This window comes from Lemur catta, chromosome 10, assembly GCF_020740605.2.
Source record: "Lemur catta isolate mLemCat1 chromosome 10, mLemCat1.pri, whole genome shotgun sequence".
Classification (NCBI taxonomy): domain Eukaryota; kingdom Metazoa; phylum Chordata; class Mammalia; order Primates; family Lemuridae; genus Lemur; species Lemur catta.
The window spans coordinates 64,388,594-64,409,098 of NC_059137.1; the positions used below are offsets into that span (position 1 = coordinate 64,388,594).

Consider the following 20,505-nt stretch of genomic DNA (forward strand, 5'->3'; position numbering starts at 1 on the left):
TGGGTTGTTTCTAGGTTTGATACTGTGGTGGGGGGAAAAAAGGTCAGAATCTTTAGTTTGAAAAGGCATCTTTGTTCATAGCTAATTCCAGACAAAAATCAAGTCAGTTTTGGCCTTCTCTAATGGAAAGAGAGAAAAAAAACCTTAAAATCATATTCCAAGCTCTGATGAAGAGATACTACCACAGATTTTCTGATGCTGTAAGGCTCCCTGTAGTTCTGTTTAGAGTGGACAGGGTCCACTTCTCTTGGAAGTTAATCTGAGGTGAAACTAAATATATCACGGCACGCAGAAAAAAACAATCTCAACAGACTCCATGGAAAGTCATGATGAAAACTTATTTCAGCAAGAAAGTTAGCTCATTGGTGGCAAAGGTTGGGAATAACAAACAAGAAGTAAGTAGTCAGAAGCATGGGTTTGGTCACAGCTACTTCTGGGTTTCTATTATAGCACTGCCAGTCACATCCCTGGGTACGGTACGTGATGTCCCTCAGCCTCAGTTTCCATGTCTGCATCCCTGGGAAAATGAGAACACCCTTAACCTTTTGGGCTGTTACAAGACTTACACAACGTAATGTGCATGTAGGACATAGGAAGTGCTCAATAAATGCAAAAATTAATTTTTAAAATAAGTATGAATAATCACATTGTCTCTAGCTCTTTCCTTTTGACATGACAAGAAATATATCACTGGTTTTTCAGTTTCTCCTTGTTTACATTTGTCTTCTCCTATCAATGAAGACAAATTATAATTTGATTTTTCCACAGTGGATCTTTCCATTTCTTCTCAGTAAAACAGAATTTTGAAAAAAGTCCTAGTCAAGTTTCTATCATTTTTGGTAGGCTTGGGTCTCAAATTTCTTCTCAAGGTCAGTCTAGAGCATAGCAGCCATTCTTTTGGGTGGATCCACTAGGGGAAGAATTTTTACAAGGAGAGACAAAGTGATGTTAGTCCTGAAATGAACTGTAGAAATCAGCTAACATAACTCCATTTCTAGGAAACTGACACCCACAGAGATGAAAGCTACGATTCTTCTAAGGTTCTGCAGGTTGCGCGCAGCAATAAAAGACACCTGTGTTTGAGAAGCGGCAAAAGAAGACCTGAATCATCAGAACTACTCGACGTGAAGGCTCAAGCCGCCCTTCTCTGTGAAGCAGCAGCTGTAATTTCATTTTGCTCAAAAAAAAAAAAGAAAACTTTGAAAATTTTTTACCTACCTTTTCCTTTAATGTGGAATAAGAATTTGCTAGTTTTTAAATCTCAAGTGAGAATTCAATGATCTATACCAAATCACTTTCCCTTTTCCAAAAGAGGAAAGAGAAATAATACTTGTTAAACACATATACGGTCAATAATTTCCACAGTCTCATTTAATCCTCATAACAACCCTGTGGAATAGGATATTACCTTTTTTCAGGTAAGGAAATTGAGGAATTATCTGACATTATATTATATATTGATTCGTGCATTTATTATCTGTTTTGACACCTTTAGCATGTAAGTTTCATGAGGGCAGGGTCTTTATCCCCAAAGTCTAACACAGTGTCTGGAACATAATAAGTGCTCAAGAAATATCTGTCACATGAATGGATGAATGAATTAATTCATTAATAAGGGAATATAATAAAGAATTACATATCTGACTTAAATGTAAGTAGTATATAACTCTGGCAGTAAAAAAGAAATTATGCATAAAAAGTGAATAATTTCTTCTAGGTGATCTTATACTTACATTCTATATATTAGTAACTTTACTTTCTTCAGGAAAATATACATTTAATTGCTTATAGAAGGCTAGTTTATAGATTCTTGGGTTTAGCCGAAAATGTTGGTTATTCATATGAAGATGGTCTCAAATAGGAGCAAGATTACTCGGAAAAGCATTCTTTTTAAAAACTGTGGCCACCAGGAAACTTAAGGAATTAATAGTATTTGTCTAAATCAAATACAGCTCACCTTTAGGTTCACTGACTCAATCATAACAATGGTTTTTTCAGTTCAATCGTTTGAGGTTGATTTATTCTTGAAGACATATATGAAAGATTGACCTTACCAGTTAGTATTTATTTGAACACAAACTGCCTTTAATAACTTTCCCTAAGAATTGAGGTAAACTTCAGGGATGAGGTAAAGTATCTTTAAACTTCATTTTAGAGACAGACGCCACACAAAACCTTCCAAAGGACAACTAGGCAGCCATGTATATCAATGGACACCTCTGATCCTGTGATTCCATTTCTAGCATTTATCCTGAAGAATCATTAAGGATGTAAGCAAAGATGAATACACAAATTTATTCTTTGGAGTGCTGTTTCTAATGGTGAATAATTGGAAATCAATGTAGCTCCGCGGAGAATTAGTTAAATAAATTATGCTCTATCATCACAATGGAATGTTATTCATTCATTACAAATGTAATGCAAGAATATTTAATGACATGGAAAGTTGTTTATGACATATTTTTAAATAAAACAGTGGGTTATGAAACAGTAGATAAGCATGCTTCTAATTTTATAGAAAACATGTGTATATGTGCGTATCTGAAAAAATATATAGCAAGCCATTAAAAGGGATTAACTTTAGGTAAAAGAATTTGAAATAATTTTTATTTTTAAAATTTTTGTTTATCTGCACTTCTCCTTTTTCTCAAATTAACATATATAGCTTTTGTAATAAGAAGCCATTCTTCATTTTAGAAAAGAATAGGAAACACGTCTGCAGGTCTACAATCTATAAGTACAGTTGCTATTCTTCAGGGTCGACTGCTTCTTCCCTTCAATAGTTCTGCTCTTTCAACATTTCCTTTCCCATCTCTCATATAAACATTTGTGGTGATCACATCGCACACATTACTTACAGGGCTCTATCAAATCCTCTTTGCAGTCTCTTATAACTGTCAGGAATTTCCATAAAAGTTACTCTTTGGAAAAGGCAATAGATGCATCCATCATCTCTTTCAGTGCTCAGAAAATGTGAGGCCCAGGGGAAATTTAAGGTCCAACTTTCCCTTTTGCCTTTAAATCTCTTTCTTTATAAGTTTAGTATTAAGCATGCACAGTGTGTGTATGTGTGTGTGTATGTGCAAGTGTGTGTGTGTGTGTGTGTGTTAGAGGGACAAGCTTTGTCAATTCTCAATATAGCATGTCCTTGAATAATGTCATTTCGTTCAACTTCATTTCGTTATAATGTTGATGAGAAAAAAATTTATTCCTAGCCTGGCCACTGTCTCTGTGGAGTATGCACGTTCTCCCCATGTCTGTGTGGGTTTCCTCCAGGTACTTCAGCTTCTTCCCACATCCCAAAGATGTGCACGTTGGGCTCACCGGCTTGTCTACATGTCAGCGTGGAGTGAGTGTGGGTGTGTGCGCGCGCGCTCTGCGATGGGATGGTGTTGTGTCCAGGGCTGGCTCCAGCCTTGGCCCTGAGCTGCCAGGATGGGCTCCGGCCACCCGCAAACCTTAACTGGAATTAGCGGGTAAATCATTATCTTACTTGTTTTTATTAATCTTTCTTAAATGTATGTATAGCTCACATTTATTTCGGTGTTTAATACTGAAGTGTTTTGGTCTTTATTTGGAAGTCCAGTGATGTTTCTGTGACCAGAAATATGGTATAAGAACTTAACTCTTGTTTGCATTAATTAGCCTATGGAAAAATTGGTTTCCTTATATCTTGTTTCACATAAAGTTGCAGTTTCCAAGAGCCTACTGATGACATTAAGCGAGGACTTACCATATTGTGTTTGTAAATGAGTTGAAAGCTCATTTCAACTGTTGTTAGCTGTTGTTTTAACATTTCTCCCTCTCTCATTTCCAGTTTGTTTTACTTTGCATTAACTTTTTATTTTCTTTTTTGGGCATCTACCAAGTATGGAACCCTGTGACAGGTGTATTACATGTTACTTCACTGAATAATGACAGAAATATGGTATATGTTCCCACTTTACAGGTGTTCCATGAATGTGTGTTCAGTGCTTGCTTTTTGATTTGTGTAGTGTTTTCACACTTACTATTTCATTTGATCCTATTATGCTGGTATTATTAGTATTCCTGTTTTACAGATGAGAAAACTAAGATTCAGGGAAGTTAAAGAACTTGCAAAAGATCCCGCACTGAGAATCTGGAAGTGAGATGAGAATCTGACTTGTCTGTCTCCCAAAACTCCAACTCAAAGTTCTACACTGTTTTCTCTCAGCAAAGGCTCTGGGAGTTGTTATTCCTATTACTACAACTGCTAACACCAACAAGGAAGACAGATTCCACAGATTATTAAATGATCAAAAGGGGAATAAAACAAAGAGTCCACAAACTGAGAGTCATGGAAAGTGAAATGACTTAGCTTCTCCTCTAACTCCTCCTCCCACTGAGGAGAGGTGGATTATGACGCAGTCATCCCTCCGTGGGGGTGAACATCTTAGAATACATTGTCATATCAGAAATATCTTGTTTCCTCTCAAATAAAATACAAATTCTAAATTAATTCCTCAGAAGCTGTTAAAAATATCTCAATCTTATGGTTTTTCCTAAATTATTGTAAAATTGGTTGTTCTAAAAAAAAAAAAAAAAACTGGCTGAGCAACCTGGCTCCTTATCAATTTGTGGGATTTCTAGGAAGTGCCGAGTTGCACACAACACTTCTGGTGTCCTGGATTAGATTTTTCCTACCATCAGCCACCCTGACTTATGGGACAGTGACACCTTGTATTCTTCCTGTCTCCTTCTAGATCTCAGGTGCTTCAGCTGTACTGTTTTGGCTTTTACTTCCCTTGTAGCTCCCACACCCAGATCCCTGTGACTTAAACACACAGTTTTTATCTATCTGCCCACAGCAAACCAAATCAGGTTATACTATATTTATTGAACATTTTGCTAATGGCTCCTTTTTTGTGACTGGGCCCTGGGGGCACAGAACCCCAAAGACTCATGCTCCCCTTTCACAGGGAAGCGTTGTTGCTGGAAGTGCTGTCAAGTAAGAACAATCTTCCCCAGCCCTCCTTGCATATCAATGGCTCTTGTGAGCAGTCCTCACCAATAAAGTGTGAGTGGAAGCCACGTGAACCACTGCTGAGTGGAAGTGTTTAAGAATTGGATGCACAATCTTTCACTCTCTCTTCTTCCTGGCCACTGGCTGAATGATGCCAAAAAAACTTGAAAGTCACAAGATGGCAGAGCCATAAGATGGAAGCAGTGTGGGTCCCTGAGTCACTGCTTGGAGGAGAACCACCTGACCGGCATTAGACGGTGATATAAACATGAAATAAGTTGTTGTTGGGTTAATTCACTGAGATTTTGGGATTATTCGTTCTAACAGTTTACCTTGATTAATACTGGACCTGTGAGCCTCAATATTCCCCTTCATTAGGCCAGGGTCCTGGAATTAGATAAGCTTGAATCTATTACAGGTGTTAGTGGGGTAGAGGTGCCAGGATGTCATAGTGGAAGTTCTGTCACTAGTCTACACCCAAAGCAATCATTGGGAATTGTGCAGACATGACTAGCAATATCCATTAGCCCCTTCATTCTAACTCAGCTAACCTATACCCACAGCAATCAATGGGGATTGCGCAGAAACGACTAGCAACATCCATTAGCCCCACTTCATTCTAACTCAGCCCTAGTTTTGTTGAGGGCAACAATGTGCCTGATTAATAAAAAGTGCATTTGCAATCTCCCTTGTAGATGGATGTAACACAGTTTTGAACAATGAAAGATATAAATAAATGTCATTATGTGAGCTTCTAGAAAAGCTTCTTTAAAAGGAGCAAAGTAAGCCAGGCGCAGTGGCTCACACCTGTAATTTGTTTAAGTCACTGACTAGTTTGATTGTCTGTTACTTGCAGCAGCGAAAAGCCATCCTAACTAATACAGGGGTGATCCAAGACTGTCCACAGCACATGTTGAACCTAAGAATACTGAGTTATAGAAATGCCCCCTGTATTTCTGGAGACAAGATTTGATTTCAGAAGTCACATAAGGCTTTGCCTTAAAGAAAAAAGAAATGTGTTGGTTCAAAAGCTGCCTCGTCTCAGGAGGGCGTCTCATTGGTCAGTAAAAGCTGCACTTCAAAGAGACAGCTGTAAACTGGGCCTATGGTTCTCACCTGTTTTGAAAGACAAGGCAGGCCTCTTCCTAGAGCCATGGGTTGCCAGAGCTGGCAAGGACCCCTGGAGATGAGAGCTGATCAGAGAGATATGCTAAAGCCCAAGCCGGGCCCAGAAGGAGCCATACGGCTAAAGTAATTAACACAAAGCACAGCTCATGTTGACTTATGAAATCATCTCTGTCTCCAAGAACACAATCACCAGAGCCAAGATGTCTCTGGTTTTTGAAGTAATAGCCTTATCAGAAAACTTAGAAGTTTGCCCCAAGAAGATTTTACAACTCATTGTTCCCCTAGTTAGAGTTAGTTAAAGGATCTGTATAAGACTTTGACCCTAAAGCAAACTGCCTGTTAGTATGTGAATTCCGTTGCCCTTGGCAACGGGAGCCTGTACCTACCCTATATAATACCTGTGTGGATATTCAGTTTTGGAGATATTTCTAGCGGCAGGAAATATCCCCATCCTGATACCCTGCTTTTATCTATTTTCATAAACCTTTACTTTATAAACTATATCTTTGGCTCTGTGTATTATTATTATTATTTCTGTTTCCTACTATTTTTTCATCCTTTGCGATGACCCCTGCCTGAGAGACCCGATCGGAAGAAAAAACCCCTTTGCTGGGAGCCTAGCTAACTCCCTGCAAACTGGCGTGGTCAACTTAGAGACCTGATCCAAAGAAAGAGACAAAACCCCTTTGCGGGGAGCGTAGCTAACTCCCCACAAGCACAGATCTTCCTGATATGTTAGTCTCTCTGTCTTCCTGCTCCATTTTCTTCTTCTACTCATTTTTTAATTCTTCCCATTCCAGGACTTACACTGGACAGCAGCAGCCATTGAATTTCTAAGTTCATTTGGGAACTTTTAAAAATAAAGAGTTCAGTGACTCTTTCCTTAGTCATTTAATTTAGCCTCACATCCTGGACCTTTGAATGACATATGCCACCTTTCAGGTACCTTCTCTCTCTGGTACACTCAAAATGCTGCTTCATTGCTGGATCAGACAGCTCTGCAATCTGGGCTCCATCAACATAATTATGGGATTTAAGAGAAATCCAAGAAGTTAAGTTTATTCACCTGCCCCCAGGCAGGACTGTGTTTAGCTTTTCCAGATTTATCGTTGTCTTTTATAAGCTAAAACGTTTCTCAGAAAGCATGACTCACTTGGTATCTTTGAAGGTGTCAATTTAATCTGTTCTCAGTTTCTCTGCCAGTAAAATGGGTACTGTGATACAAGTAAGGAATGTCAAGACCTTCTGCTTAAACATTCTGAAGTTTGAAACGAGATAGGATTATTTTCTTTGTTGAGTGCTGTGGTAGATTAAAATGGCCAAATAATTTGCAGCTGTTTCCATCAACAGATTGAGTCTATTTCCCTACCCCTTGAAGCTGGATTGCCTTATGACTTGCTTTAACCAATGACTGTGGTCAAAGTGACGTTGTAGAGTTCCTGACGTAAGTCTCAAGAAGACTTACAGTTTCCATTGTCATCCTCTTAGAATGTTCCTTCCACCATGTAAGGATGTAAGGAAGACCAGCTAGGCAACTGAATAATGACAGGCCAGCGGAAGAGGCAAAGGCTCAAACTGACAGTCAGCACCAGGGCCCTGGACTTGTGCATGAGGCCATCTTAGACCCTACAGCATCACTTGAGTTACCAGGTCATTGCAGCCATTTCAGTGACCAAAGGAAGACCAGCAGAAGAACTTCCAGCTGAGCCCAACCCAAACTGTCAACCCACAGAATCATAAGAAATGATAATTGCTGTTGTTTTAAGTCACCAAATTTTGAGATGGTTTATTAGTATCCTAGGTCTGGTATAATAAACTGCCGTAAACCAGATGGACTAAAGCAACAGAAATTTATTCTCTCACAGTTCTGGAGGCTAGAAGTCTGTAATCAAAGAGTCAGCAGGGCCATGCTCCCCGCTGAAGGTGCTAGGGAAGAATCCCACCTTGCCTCTTCTAGCTTCTGACGGTTGCTGGAAGTCCTTGACATCCCTTGGCAGGTAGCAGCATAACTCCAACCTCTGCCTCTGTTTTCACATGGCTGTCCCTGTGTCTCTTCTTCTAAGGGTACTAGTGATTAGATTTAGGGCTTACTCTAATCCACTATGACCTCATTTTACCTTGTTTACATCTGCAAAGAGCCTATTTCCAAAAAGATCATATTCACATTAAGAATCTTTTGAGGGGGACACAACTCAAACCACAATGGGTGGTTTGTTGAGCAACAAAATATAATTATAAATATGCTCTTTCCTATAATTTTTCTACTTCAAACATATGAAGAAAAATTTAAAGATAAAATCAAAAGGATAATCATGTTCTGAAGAATAACAACATACAACAGTGACATCAGAGTTTCAAAATCTATGTACCTAGTAATAATCTATTTATATAGTATATAAATAGAATACTTTACTTATTGCTATATTACTTAATGGTGGTGCAAAGCAAAATTTGTTAAACATTAGACAGCATAATGTATCCCAAAGAACTTTACCCATTTGTAAGTTATTGTGGGAAGAAAGCACTCTTTCTCTCCAAAATCAGAGCGTCTTTCTACAGCAGTGTGTGTCATATCTGTATAAAAGTCCCAACTTTGTAGGAGCCTTCTGGTACCGTTGTGCTACTTCTCTTCTGCCTCATCCAAATTTTTTAAACGAGTGGTGTCCACCAGCTTCCTCTCTTTCCGCTGCACTGACCCCCTCCATGACTCTGTGAAATCTGACTTCCTTCCCCACAGCTCCACTAAAACTGCTGTTTCAGAGGTTTTCAATGACCACCTTCAAGGCAAATCCAATAGTGGCTCTCTTTGCCCTCATAATTTGGCATGTGACCATTGTAACTGGCCTGTTAGCTCCCTTTTCAAATACCACAGCAGTCTGCCATATCTTGGCCAAATTCCCCTCTTCTTGTTTTGTAGCTCTTCTTTCTTGTACAGATTGGCAGCAACTCTCCCCTAAACCCATTCCTCTTCTCTTCCCACTATACTTTCCCACTTAGAAATTTGTCCATTCTTCAGTCCCCATCCCTACCTCATCAATGACTTCCTAATCAATATTTCCCATCCTGACCTATCATTCAAGCCCCAAGTCCCATAGCTCAAGCTGCCCAATAGAAATGTTCTGTATTTTATGTTCATCTGTATTAGCCTGGATAGGCTGCGTTATGCTGTGATAAACAATACAAAAATCTTAGTGATTTATAAAAACAAAGACCTTCAGAGGGCAACTCTGGCTCTGCTTGAATTGTCTTTCCTCCAGGATGCAGATGGACAGACCAGCCTCCCTGTGAAATACTGCTGACTATTTAAAATAGGGAAAAGAAAATACAACAAAGCCCAGGCTGGCCCTGCACCTCCAAGGGACCACATCACTTCCAACAAGGTGAAAAGTAAAATCCTCCTACAGGGAGGGACAGTAAATATATGTAAATGTACAGTCTATCACATCCTCTTAAACAAAAACTCTGCAAGAGGAGTACAGAATCATCCTCCCTAAACTAACCCTAATTCTCAATTTTCATAATTTTTCATTGGCACCATCTTTACCTCATTTGTCCAGAATGGAAATCTTAGTGTTATTTCTTTTGTAGAAGCTACTTTTTCCAATTACAAAGCTCTCTTTGATGAAAACTTGGAAAATACACACACATACATCCACACCCCAAACACAAGTACGCAAAAATCATCAATAATCCTACTACCTAGGGATAACACTCCTGACATTTTTTTTTCTTTTCTTTAGACAGAGTCTCACTCTGTTGTCCAGGCAAGTGCCATGGCATCAGCCTAGCTCACAGCAACCTCAAACTCCTGGGCTCAAGCAATCCTGTTGCCTAAGCCTCCCGAGTAGCTGGGACTACAGGTGCACACACCATGCCCAGGTAATTTTTTCTATATATTTTTAGTTGTCCAGCTAATTTTTTCTGTTTTTAGTAGAGATGGGGATCTCGCTCTTGCTCAGGCTGGTCTCAAACTCCTGAGCTCATGCAATCCTCCTGCCTCGGCCTCCGACAGTGCTAGGATTACAGGTGTGAGCCACCGTGCCCAGTCATCATCATGACATGTTGACATATGTCCTTCTGGTCCTGTCCCTGTCATATGTATTGATCTATTCATCTCTATAGAGGGATATGCACATATTTATTTTTTAATAAAAATGATATCATATTATACATATAGCTTTGTGGCTGCTAAAAAGTTTATTAAGATCATTTCAATATTTTTTCCTTCTTATTTTAAAATATCTATATGGTAGTGACTTGCTAATTTAAATATCCAGCCCTAAGTGTTCCCCTGAGTCTCAGATTCCTAAATAAAACTGCATAGTAGGTAATTCCATGTGAATGTCGAATATGCATCTTAGACTTCATCTGTCCCCAATTAAACTCTTGATTCACCCGAAAAGTCTGCTCCTCCTCCAGTCTTTTCAATCTCTTAAAAGCATCAATATCCACCCATAACTCAAACCACGAAGACCTCTTGATCTCCCTTGTTCTCTCACTATCCGCATCCCACATCTAATCCATCAGTCCTAGCTCCAAAATATATCCCAGAGCTGCCTGCTTCTCTGCTTCCCGACTTAGCTCTCTAGTCCTGGCACCATCATCTTCCCCCTACACTACCTCCCAACTGGTCTCCTTGCTTCTCTGTGTGGCAGTCAGAGTGATCTCTTAAATGCAAGATCCAATCACATCATGCCCTGCTCCATAAACCATTCCACTGCACTGAGAATAACATTGAAATGTTTTCCGCTGCCTCTAAGGCCTTTATGTGATCAGGTCTTTGCCTGTTCTCCTCTTCACTTCTCTTCCCTCATTCACTCCATTCCAGACGCACTAGCTCTTGCTTTTCTCAACACAGCAAACTCACTCCTGCTCCCACTGTGCACTTGCCAAACTTCCCTGTCTGGTCTTGGCCCAGAGGTTATCTTCTCAGGGATACTTTCCTTGACCACCCTATCTAAAATATCCATGCCCCCTCCGTGGCGCTTTTACATTCTCTACATAGCACTTATTTTATCTGATGTTTCCTTGTTTATTTACTGGTTTGTTTATTCATTGCCTCCCCATCAGAATATTACTTCTTTTAGAATGAGTATCCTGTCTGTCTTAATCATGATTCTATCCCCAGCACTGAGGGGAGTGTCAGGCACATAGTAGGCTACAATCAATACACACGAAATGAGTGAATGAATAAATATTTAGTTGCTTCCCAAGTCCAACTGATTCCCTTTAAAATGTCTGCAGAAATAGGCCCTTTTATCCATTCTAATTACCCTGGTCTAATCCCTGACCTCATCCCTTCCCATCACCTCACCTGGGAATGACTGTCCCTTCCTTACCCTCTGGTGGAGCCCCTTCTGATCCATCCTGCACATGGCTAGCTATTCTTCCCACCATGTCAGTTTCACCTGTCAGTCACCTCCCTGTCCTTCAGGGCCTGGCCTCACCTCACCTCCTCGGAGGTGTCTCCCCCACCCAGGGCTACAAATTTCTTCCCCTCTGAGTTCCCTCCCTTAACCCTTCCCAGCCACACGCACACTGTCTCGCATGTTCTCTACCTTTTGCATTTACGTTAACCTGCTCACTCCAGCTGAATTCTGAGGGCTTATACTGTCAGTTTGTTTGCTTTTTAAATCTTCCATAATGCCTAGAAAAAGTCATAAGCAATAAAAAAAAAATCTTGTTGATTTGAATGAAATTATTGGATAGGGAACAGGATACAGGAGGTAAACTGGATACCCCTTCTAAAAGGATTCCTGGGACAACAGGTCGTGATTTGGAGTGAAAGAGTAAGATACTAGAAGGTAAAGCAAACCAGCCAGAATGTCAAAGGGGGGTGACAGTCTTGTTCTCACAGACAACAGATAGCCACCACTGTCTTGAAACAACATTTATGTTAACTAGCAGGACAAGGGATTGCTGCATTGTCAGTGGACTTTGAGCCTGAGCATAAGTGAAAGCAGATTGCAACTCGGGTGTAAATTACTGCAGGAGACTAGCACCACTCAGGGAACTCCAGTTTGCCTTCCTTGTGAACCCTGGACTCCAGGTGGGTAACTTCCTGATGACAGCCCAGCTTCTCCAGCGTTCACATTACACAGCAAGCAGAGAACTGAGTACAAAGAACTCAAAGAGTTTCACCAAAGGTGTTTGCTGTGTGCAGAGTATTGTCCTGTATGGTAGCAAGGCAAAGCAGAGATTTGGGGAAAAGCATTTTTACCCACTGCAGCGGAGGGACCATACCTCCCTGAACAAACAGGAGAATCAAGCCTGAGCCTTCAGCCAAACCAACGCAAAAATATCCACATCAAGACTGTCAAGCAAATTCCACACCCAATTTTGCTACTCTACATACTTCCCCTGATTGAGTCTCCGGGCAATCAGAAGAAATTTCTATTCTGTGCTTTTAAAACCATGTATTTAAAAATAAACATGTTATCAACTCAACTGCTTATCTCAGGTCAAGTGCAAATCATGGTTATATTCATCTGTGGGAGAAAAAAAATTTTTTTGAAAAATTTCCTGGCTATTCCAGGAAATAAGTAAGTGATATAACATGAAAGAGTAATTGGAAAACATTATCAGAATATACACATCTAAATAACTGTTGCTCTGTATAATTTCATGCGAGTAGTGCCATGCAATTTATTCTGATAAAGCTGTCTTTCTGAAGTCACTTTTGGAACTCCTCTTTGCAATTACTTCAGAGCTACCTGAAGAGGTGGCTAAAACACAGCTCTATTAATTTACAGTTACATTTTATCTTTAACTCAAACCAATATTACTCAATTTATTAGGCATGCTTGAATGCTAATGACTTTGGCTCCTCCCAGAAGCTATACCATATATTGTTTACAGATATGCGTACACACACAACAAAAGTACCTGTTTGTGACAGTGGTTACCTCTAAGGGAACAGAAGGGAGACTAGAACAAAGGGGACTTCACATTTATCTGCAATGTTCCCTTTTAAAATTTAAAAATATCTAAAGCAAAAGTGACAACAATGTTAACATTTGTCAATTCTGGTCAGTGGGCCCTTAGATACTTGCCATATAATCATCTGTATTTTCTATAATTTTTGAAACCTTTTAAGTAATAAAATAGATTCTCCCTCAAAGATAAAAGGTTTTACACCATTGAGCTTGTTTTGTAAAATAAATGTACTCCAGTCCCTGAGAATAATTCTAAAAAAATTTCCAAAAATGTTTTGGATAATGCTATGATCCTTAGTGGCGTGACCCCAAAGATGAACACTTTGAAGGCACACCACCCGGGGAGGCAAGGGAAGGCTCCCTTCTTTTTCTAGTTCTTAATTTTGGGTTAATATCCTTGCTACTTGCAGGCAAGGCCCATGACTCGCTTGTCTTTATATTTCTAGGGCCTCACATAGCGCTTAGAGCACAGTAACCCTCAATAGCTGGAGGGAGTAAATGAATGAATGAATGAACCATCAAACTAACCAGCCTAGGATTTAAAAGCCCACTAATTTAACAAAGGAGGGGAGAAAGAGGGAAGGGTTGATTACAGTTCTGCATTTCTTAACCTAGCTCCAGTTTAGCAATTTGTATTTTTGGTCTCTATCATAGGAGAACAATGAGTTTTCTCCTTAGAGTGATGAGAAATGATAGGAGAAATCATGAAGCTTTTTGAGGTTTCTGTAGCAGAGTGATGCTAATGTTTCATGTTAGCCCCAAAAGCCAATCCTAGAGGGAAAAGAATACCAAAAAAGTGTGAAAGTCTATACTCTCTACTCTTATCCAAGTGAAAACACATAGAATGAGTTATAGAATCTGGAATCTTACTTTGTGATAGAAAGGGATTCTGATTTTCCATTTGCCATTTTATTTAAAAGGGCTAGAGTTTAGGTACTCAGAGGAGGGTGTAGAATGGATTACATCTGTAAAGCCAAGTAAAAAGCACAGTTCAAAGTCTAGCAACTAGAGTTTACAACAAAATCAAGAAGAGAACTAAGCTGTTAGAACAATCTACTTTTACCATTATCTCACCTATTCAGGGAACAGAGGCAGAAATTGAACAAGATAGAGGTTATTAGCATCTGCAGTTACATATAAGGCAAAGAAAAAAGGAGAAATGCAGGACTATTTTAATCCTTTAAGAATGACTTCAGAGGTCACTCAGTGACCTAGGAGAGAAGCTAAACAGGAAGAGGTTAGAGGCATTTCGGAAAAGGGGTCAAGAATGGCAAATAAAGATTTAAAAGAATGATAAAATTCAGAGGGGGTGTAAATGTGGGGAAAGGAGTATTCTTAGTGCCACTGGTGGGTATGCAAATAGGTATAAATTTTCTGGGAGTCGATTTGGCAATCTAAAGCTTGAAAAATGTTTCTTTCCTTTGATCAAACAATTCTACTATTAGAAATTTGTAAGGAAGCATTTGCACTAGCATAGAAAGATGTATGTATAAGACCACTCCATTAATCTGTATACACTATTGTGAAAAATTGGAGGCTATCTTAATGCCTAATAATAATTAAGTCAATAAATCATCATAGAACCCAATCAAGAGAATTTTCAACAGCTTATATAAATTATGATGTAGCTCTACATTGATTAATATACAGAGTTGTTCATGATATTTTTAAATTGAGAAACATTATAAAGTAGTATGTACAATATGATCTCATTTTTGTAAAAAAGAAGGATATTCATCTAAATGTTAACAGCTATAATTTATAGGCAGTAGAAATGTGGGTAACATTTTTTATTTTTCCTTATTATACAGTTGTCCCTGGGTGTCTGTGGGGGATTGGTTTCAGATATCAAAATCCACAGATGCTCAAGTCCCTGATATAAAATGGTGTTGTGCATCCTCCTGTATATACTTTAAATCATCTCTAGATTACTTGTAATAATACAATGTAAATGCTATGTAATATTAATAGTTGTTATACTATATTGTATAGGGAATAATTAAAAGAAAAAAAGTCTGTACATGTTCAATACAGATACAACCATACATTTCTGTCTGAATATTTTTGACCTGCCTTTGGTTGAATCCATGGATGCAGAGCCCATGGATGACTGACTGTACTTTCCCATTTATGATGATGAACATGGATGAACGGCATAGAGGGCTGGAGAAACTGACTCTGCAGCCACCATTTCTTCTTTTCTAATCCTGTGTTTGACCGTAGTGCAGTGGGAAATGTCTTGTACCCTAGGCCAAATTTACCAATTTGTTTGATTTCACCGGAACCCCTGCATACAGATGTGTTCACGCGTGGTTTCAGAGATGTCAATCTGTTTTTGTTCTGTGTTCCCCTGTGTTGTCAATACAGCAAAGCATACCACTTTGGGTGGGTTCCAGAAGCACAGGAATCACACTTAACCACACTATATAAACTTCACATGTTTACCTAGAGCCCAGAGAGCCTTTCTGGCTACTGACTAGTAATAGACTAGGTGCCGTGGAAACAGGGATAGCATATTCCCAGCGCTTTAGTGCTTTATCAAATTGGACAAAACATTAATAAGCACCTGGTTGTTCCCCATTGAAAAGAACCAACTGCTCCTGTTTCTGAGCCTTTTCCAGAGAGAAGTCTGAGTGTTGTCACATCCCTGCCCTCTCATAGTCCCCGTTAAAGAGGATAAAAAGTTTAGGTGTTTTAATATCACCCGATACCATCACTAGCTCTGTGTGGCGAGTTGGGATGGGAGACTGGGTCTCCTGAGCTCTACCTCTCTCCCTAGGTAACCACCTGATGTCATTATATTTTCTTTCCACAGGTCCACGAAGAAGTAAACATTAGCTTCAATTGTCAAAGCTCAATGAACTCCAGCTGAAGACTATTGCACCCTGGCAGAAGGTCCTTCCAGCATATGTTCTGCAAGGCATCTTCAGAATAGATCTAGATACCTGAAGTTCAAATGGAGCTTTTCCAAGAATCTGGAAGGAAATGATTCTAAATGTGAAAGACCAAAGATTCTGAATTCGATTGCCCGAGAGTCCCTATTGGTCTTTGGTCTAGGAAACATCAGACAAATAAAGCAATTCTGAAAACATACCACCTCCCTCCATCAGCCAGCCCCACTACTGAAGAACAGCACTGTTTTCACTGTGGACACACATTTATACACGTGAACACATATATTTTTATGCTTGTTTTATCTTTAAAGACAAAATTAGCAAATACTTCTCAGGAAGCTCTCTATACCTCATCCTATTCTGGCCTTTACATCCAATACACAAAATACTTCAAAAGGGAAAATAGAACTCTAAGAATAGGAATATCCAATCCATTTTCTTGCCTGAAGATTAGAGAACCTTTTATATGTTATTTAACTTGAGTGAGGTTCTTCTTCCATCACATGTTCTGTTCCACTGAGTGTGTTTGGTGTTCTCAGCACCAGAATGGAAGGCACACAAGGGACAACATTGGCTCCAACCAATTGGAGAAAGCTCCAACCAGCCACTGGCATCTCCATATCCAGCCCAAAGTGGTCTCTGCTCGGGAAGTCCTCCAACGTCAGCTTTCGTTTCTACCTTTCTTGCTTAGGATCTAAGAGATAATGATGACAATGAAGCTGATGGCAATGTTGATGTCACCATAGCTAATATTTATTTAACATTTATTCTGAGCCAGGCACTACAAGCACTTTGTACCTATTATCTCACTTAATCCTGTCAACAATCATAAAAAGGTACTACGTTTATCTCCGTTTGACATATAAAGAAACCAAAATTTACAGAGGTTAAATAACACCCCCAGTGTCACATAGTTAGCAGAGAGCCAATTTGCAAGCAGATCAGATTCCAGCCAGGGCCTTTATTCCTAACCCCCAGGCTACACCAAGCCCACAGCTGCTTGCAGGACTGCCTATAGGATTAGTCCAGGCTCTGGCCGCTCACCCCAGATCAACCCCACCCAACCACACAGTCTCTAATATCTTTCTGCCCAAGTCAAACTGCCCGACCTAAAAAATCACAAGGATGGAGGAGCAGTGGCTATGGCAAATAACACATCCATCAGTAACTTTAGCTTGATTCCCTACGTGTCCCAAATGAATTGCTCCTCCTGGCTTACAGCAGCCCTGAAATCTAACGCAGAAAAAAATTCCCATAGGGAGACAGATCCCTGACACACTTTATGCCTTTTCACCAGTAACTTTTGGCCGCCAACGTTCATAACAGTACGTTACTAATTAAACTCATTTTACAGATGAAGAAATAGCAAGGTAAGAGAAATGGTTTGCTCACAGCTACACAGCAGGTGGAAATAAAATCATCAATTAAAGCTCAATATGCCCTTTGGAAGTCCTTACCGCCTCCCTTTTCTGGGCTTTTAATTCCTTGTCGCTCAAACCTCTTCACACACTTAGCAGCACAAAGATGAACATATTGTAGAACTAGCCTTTCATAGGCTCAGCTAAAAGAAGACTAAAATCTGAGAGCAGTGAGGGCAGTAGAGTAAGGAAGGCGACCCTTCAGGAGGAGTTTCCTATTATCCTTTAACTAGTCTAGATTTCTTAGGGCAAGGCATAAATGTCCCCAAATACTTGTCAGCAGTTTTCAGCAGAGGGAAAAGTGCAGTTAAAGCACCTCTTCTGAGAACTTAGGACAGTAAATGTGCTTACATTTAGTTTGTGCAGTTTTGATTAGGAATTGGATGGTGAGTTGGGAACCTTGTGTCCTTAGGTTTTTGCTGCAGTGCTGTAAATCTCAACATGTCAGCCACAGGCCATTCCTTTTTGTTTTTTTAAATGGAGAATTTAAAAAAATCACTTTTTCCACTTCATGATTCCTTTGGACCAGGGAATAAAAATAGCGATGTCATCAAGAGCCAAACGTTTTCTGGAATAGTAAAGCAAGAGGGAAAAGGGCCCCGCTCAGGACAACAGAAGTCTTGAAGCAGCTACCTTAAAGCAAAACTCTCATTTCAGCCACGTCGCTTTTCCCCCCCTTTTCAGAACAGGCTCAAAGGAAGGAGCAGTTTATAAGAAACTCCGTGCCGTGCCCAACACGATTACCCCTGCGCCTATCACACTCCTCGGCCCGGCCACCTGTCGGAGCCCGAGGACCGCGCCCGCGAGGTTGCTCGGGGAAGTGACCCTGGGGGCTGAGGACAAACGGAGGATCGGAATTCTCGGGAGGATTGAGATTCTCGGGGAGGATCTCAGCCCAGCGCGCAGGCTGCTGCGCGCTCTCGGGCTCCGCCGCAGCAGCCTTGGGGACCTGTCGCCCCCTGGTCTCAGGCGCGCCCCGCCGCGGACGTGCAGGGACTCGCCGGGCCCGGCGCCTGCGGCCGATGTCCTCGCCGCGCAGGGCTAGCTGGGGCAGGCTGGCCGCGGGGCGCGTCTTACCTGTTGATCTTGAGCGCGAAGGCGCGGCGCTCCGCGCTCGGCAGCGTGGCCATGGCCCACCCGCGGCTCAGTGGCCTCTAGGGGCGCGGGGTGCGGAGAGCGTGGGCCGGGCGCGCTGCAGAACAGCTGCAGAACATACGGAGCCGGCCGCGAGCCTCATCTGTCAGTCGGGGCTGGAAACTTCCGCAATTTCACCTTTTGCGCTGAAATCACCCCGGGGGAGGGCCCAACCTCCGAGCTGCGGCGGCCAGCGCAGCCTCCCCGTGCCCGGCCTGGCACGCAGGCAGCGGCGGGGAGGCGGGTGTGCACGCAGCGCGGAACTGCAGCCCGGATACCCCGGCCGACGGCGCGCTCTTCCCGCGGCCCTGACCTCAGGCAGAAAGGAGCGCGGGCGGATGACCCGGCGACCGCGGAGCGCAGGCCGGAAACTCCATCTGCCCGAAGCCGCGAAGCTGCCAGGGAATGCGGGCAAGCGGGGGGAGCCCGCGCCTTCCGCCCGCGCCGCAAAGTTGCCCACGTCGGGAGACCAACCCGGGGATTCCTTAGGCTAGGCCTTATTAAGGTTGATCATTCCTGGGAGGAGGCAGAGTTAAAAAAAAAAAAAAGTCAGTGGAATTTATGAGGATACAAATTCAACTTTTGCAAGCGATATGCCCATCATTCTTCTGGGACATCTTAAATAAATATCATGGAAACATTCAAGGAATAAACTTTATGCGTTATTAGAAAAAAATTTTTTTACACCCTGGGATAAAAGCTTTTGCAGGGAAACACTGAACACAGCATTCCTGTCATTCAAGAGCACACTGCATCCAGGTTTATTTCCATTTCAGACTGAGAAGTCTACTGAGAAACCCAGCCTCTCTCCACTCAAGAAAGAAATCAGAAAAGTCCTAGTGTTGACTTATTTCAAATTGCTGGCTTGCTCTAAGTTGTGCTATACTAGAGCACTCTCTATATAATGCCTCTATTTGTCAACTTGCCCTTAAAAAATACTAAAGCAAAGCAGTATGTATTAGATGTGTAAAATACACACTGGATTTTGAAGACCGTACAGAAAAAATAATGCAAAATATCTTGTTAATGGTTTTTACATGGATTGTAGGGTTAAATGATACTTTGGATATATAAAAAAAGTTTTATTAAAATTGATTTCACCTGTTTTTTTCCCTTTTTAAAATGTGGCTTGCATTAAAGAAAATGGAAAATTACATATGTAGCTCACATTTGTGGGCCTCATTATATTCCTATTGGACAGTGCCAGTCCAATACAACCTAATTTGCAACCTACTACTAAATTATTTAAGGACTGAATTCAGTCTTTTCCTGATGGCCTTCCTTTCTCTGGTTTTGCCTGTGTCGGGTAGTTTAGTAATTTTTCAGAGCTGGTTAGGCAACTCCCCCATCCCCATCCCCAATATCAATGCCTTTTAAAGCACTTAAAACAAAGTTCATAAGTATAACATTGCATAGACTGCATATGAAAACAGACCCAAAGAAAAGAAAGCTTTTTTGAAATTTGGAGTTTCTGACTTTCAAAATTCTCCTAAGTGTATTTACTACACTGGAATTTATGAGCAAATATTTGGATAAAAAAATCTAAGAGAACAATTCTGTGAGTACTCCTTCAAACTTCGAACTAATGAATGATTTGTAGAAAACTTCTTACATCAGGAGCTTCAGTACACTGCAATAAGTCAGCCCTTCAAATGGGCTCCTCCGAGTTTCTGAATGTTTATAACACAGACTTTCATATAGAGCAAAAATACACTGGTTTCACACAAACACAAATAAAACTTAATGAGGACATCTCAAATTTTCAGAATTTTCCATCGAGGAAACTTTTTTTTGGGTGAATGGGGAGAATCGTAAACTTTTCCATCTTACCTCAGCTCATGCTGCATTCAACTTAGTATTTGGTACCTAACTCTAAAGGCTAGGCCAGGATTATTATCCTCTAGGCTGTCAATTTCCTGATGGTTAGAAATGACTCTGAATTTCCTTAGCAGTCTTTTAATGATTCATCATGAATGTGTTATCTGGTAATTTCATCAAATGCCTGTTTTCAA

The 20,505-nt window shown here is 40.8% G+C and overlaps 1 protein-coding gene across 2 annotated transcripts in view; it reads right to left on the reverse strand.

Annotated features, from left to right (window-relative positions):
* The window catches only part of DOCK8 (dedicator of cytokinesis 8), a 199,796-nt gene extending 181,001 nt beyond the window's left edge, over positions 1-18,795 (reverse strand). Inside the window, exon 1 of one of the 2 annotated variants that reach the window (XM_045562393.1) lies at positions 18,437-18,795. In XM_045562393.1, coding sequence (XP_045418349.1) covers positions 18,437-18,489 — 53 coding nt within the window. In that variant the 5' untranslated portion in view covers positions 18,490-18,795. Of the gene's footprint in view, positions 1-17,398; positions 17,518-18,436 lie in introns of those variants that run through there. The other variant, XM_045562395.1, reaches the window with a different exon arrangement.
* Between the last annotated feature and the right edge of the window lie 1,710 nt (positions 18,796-20,505).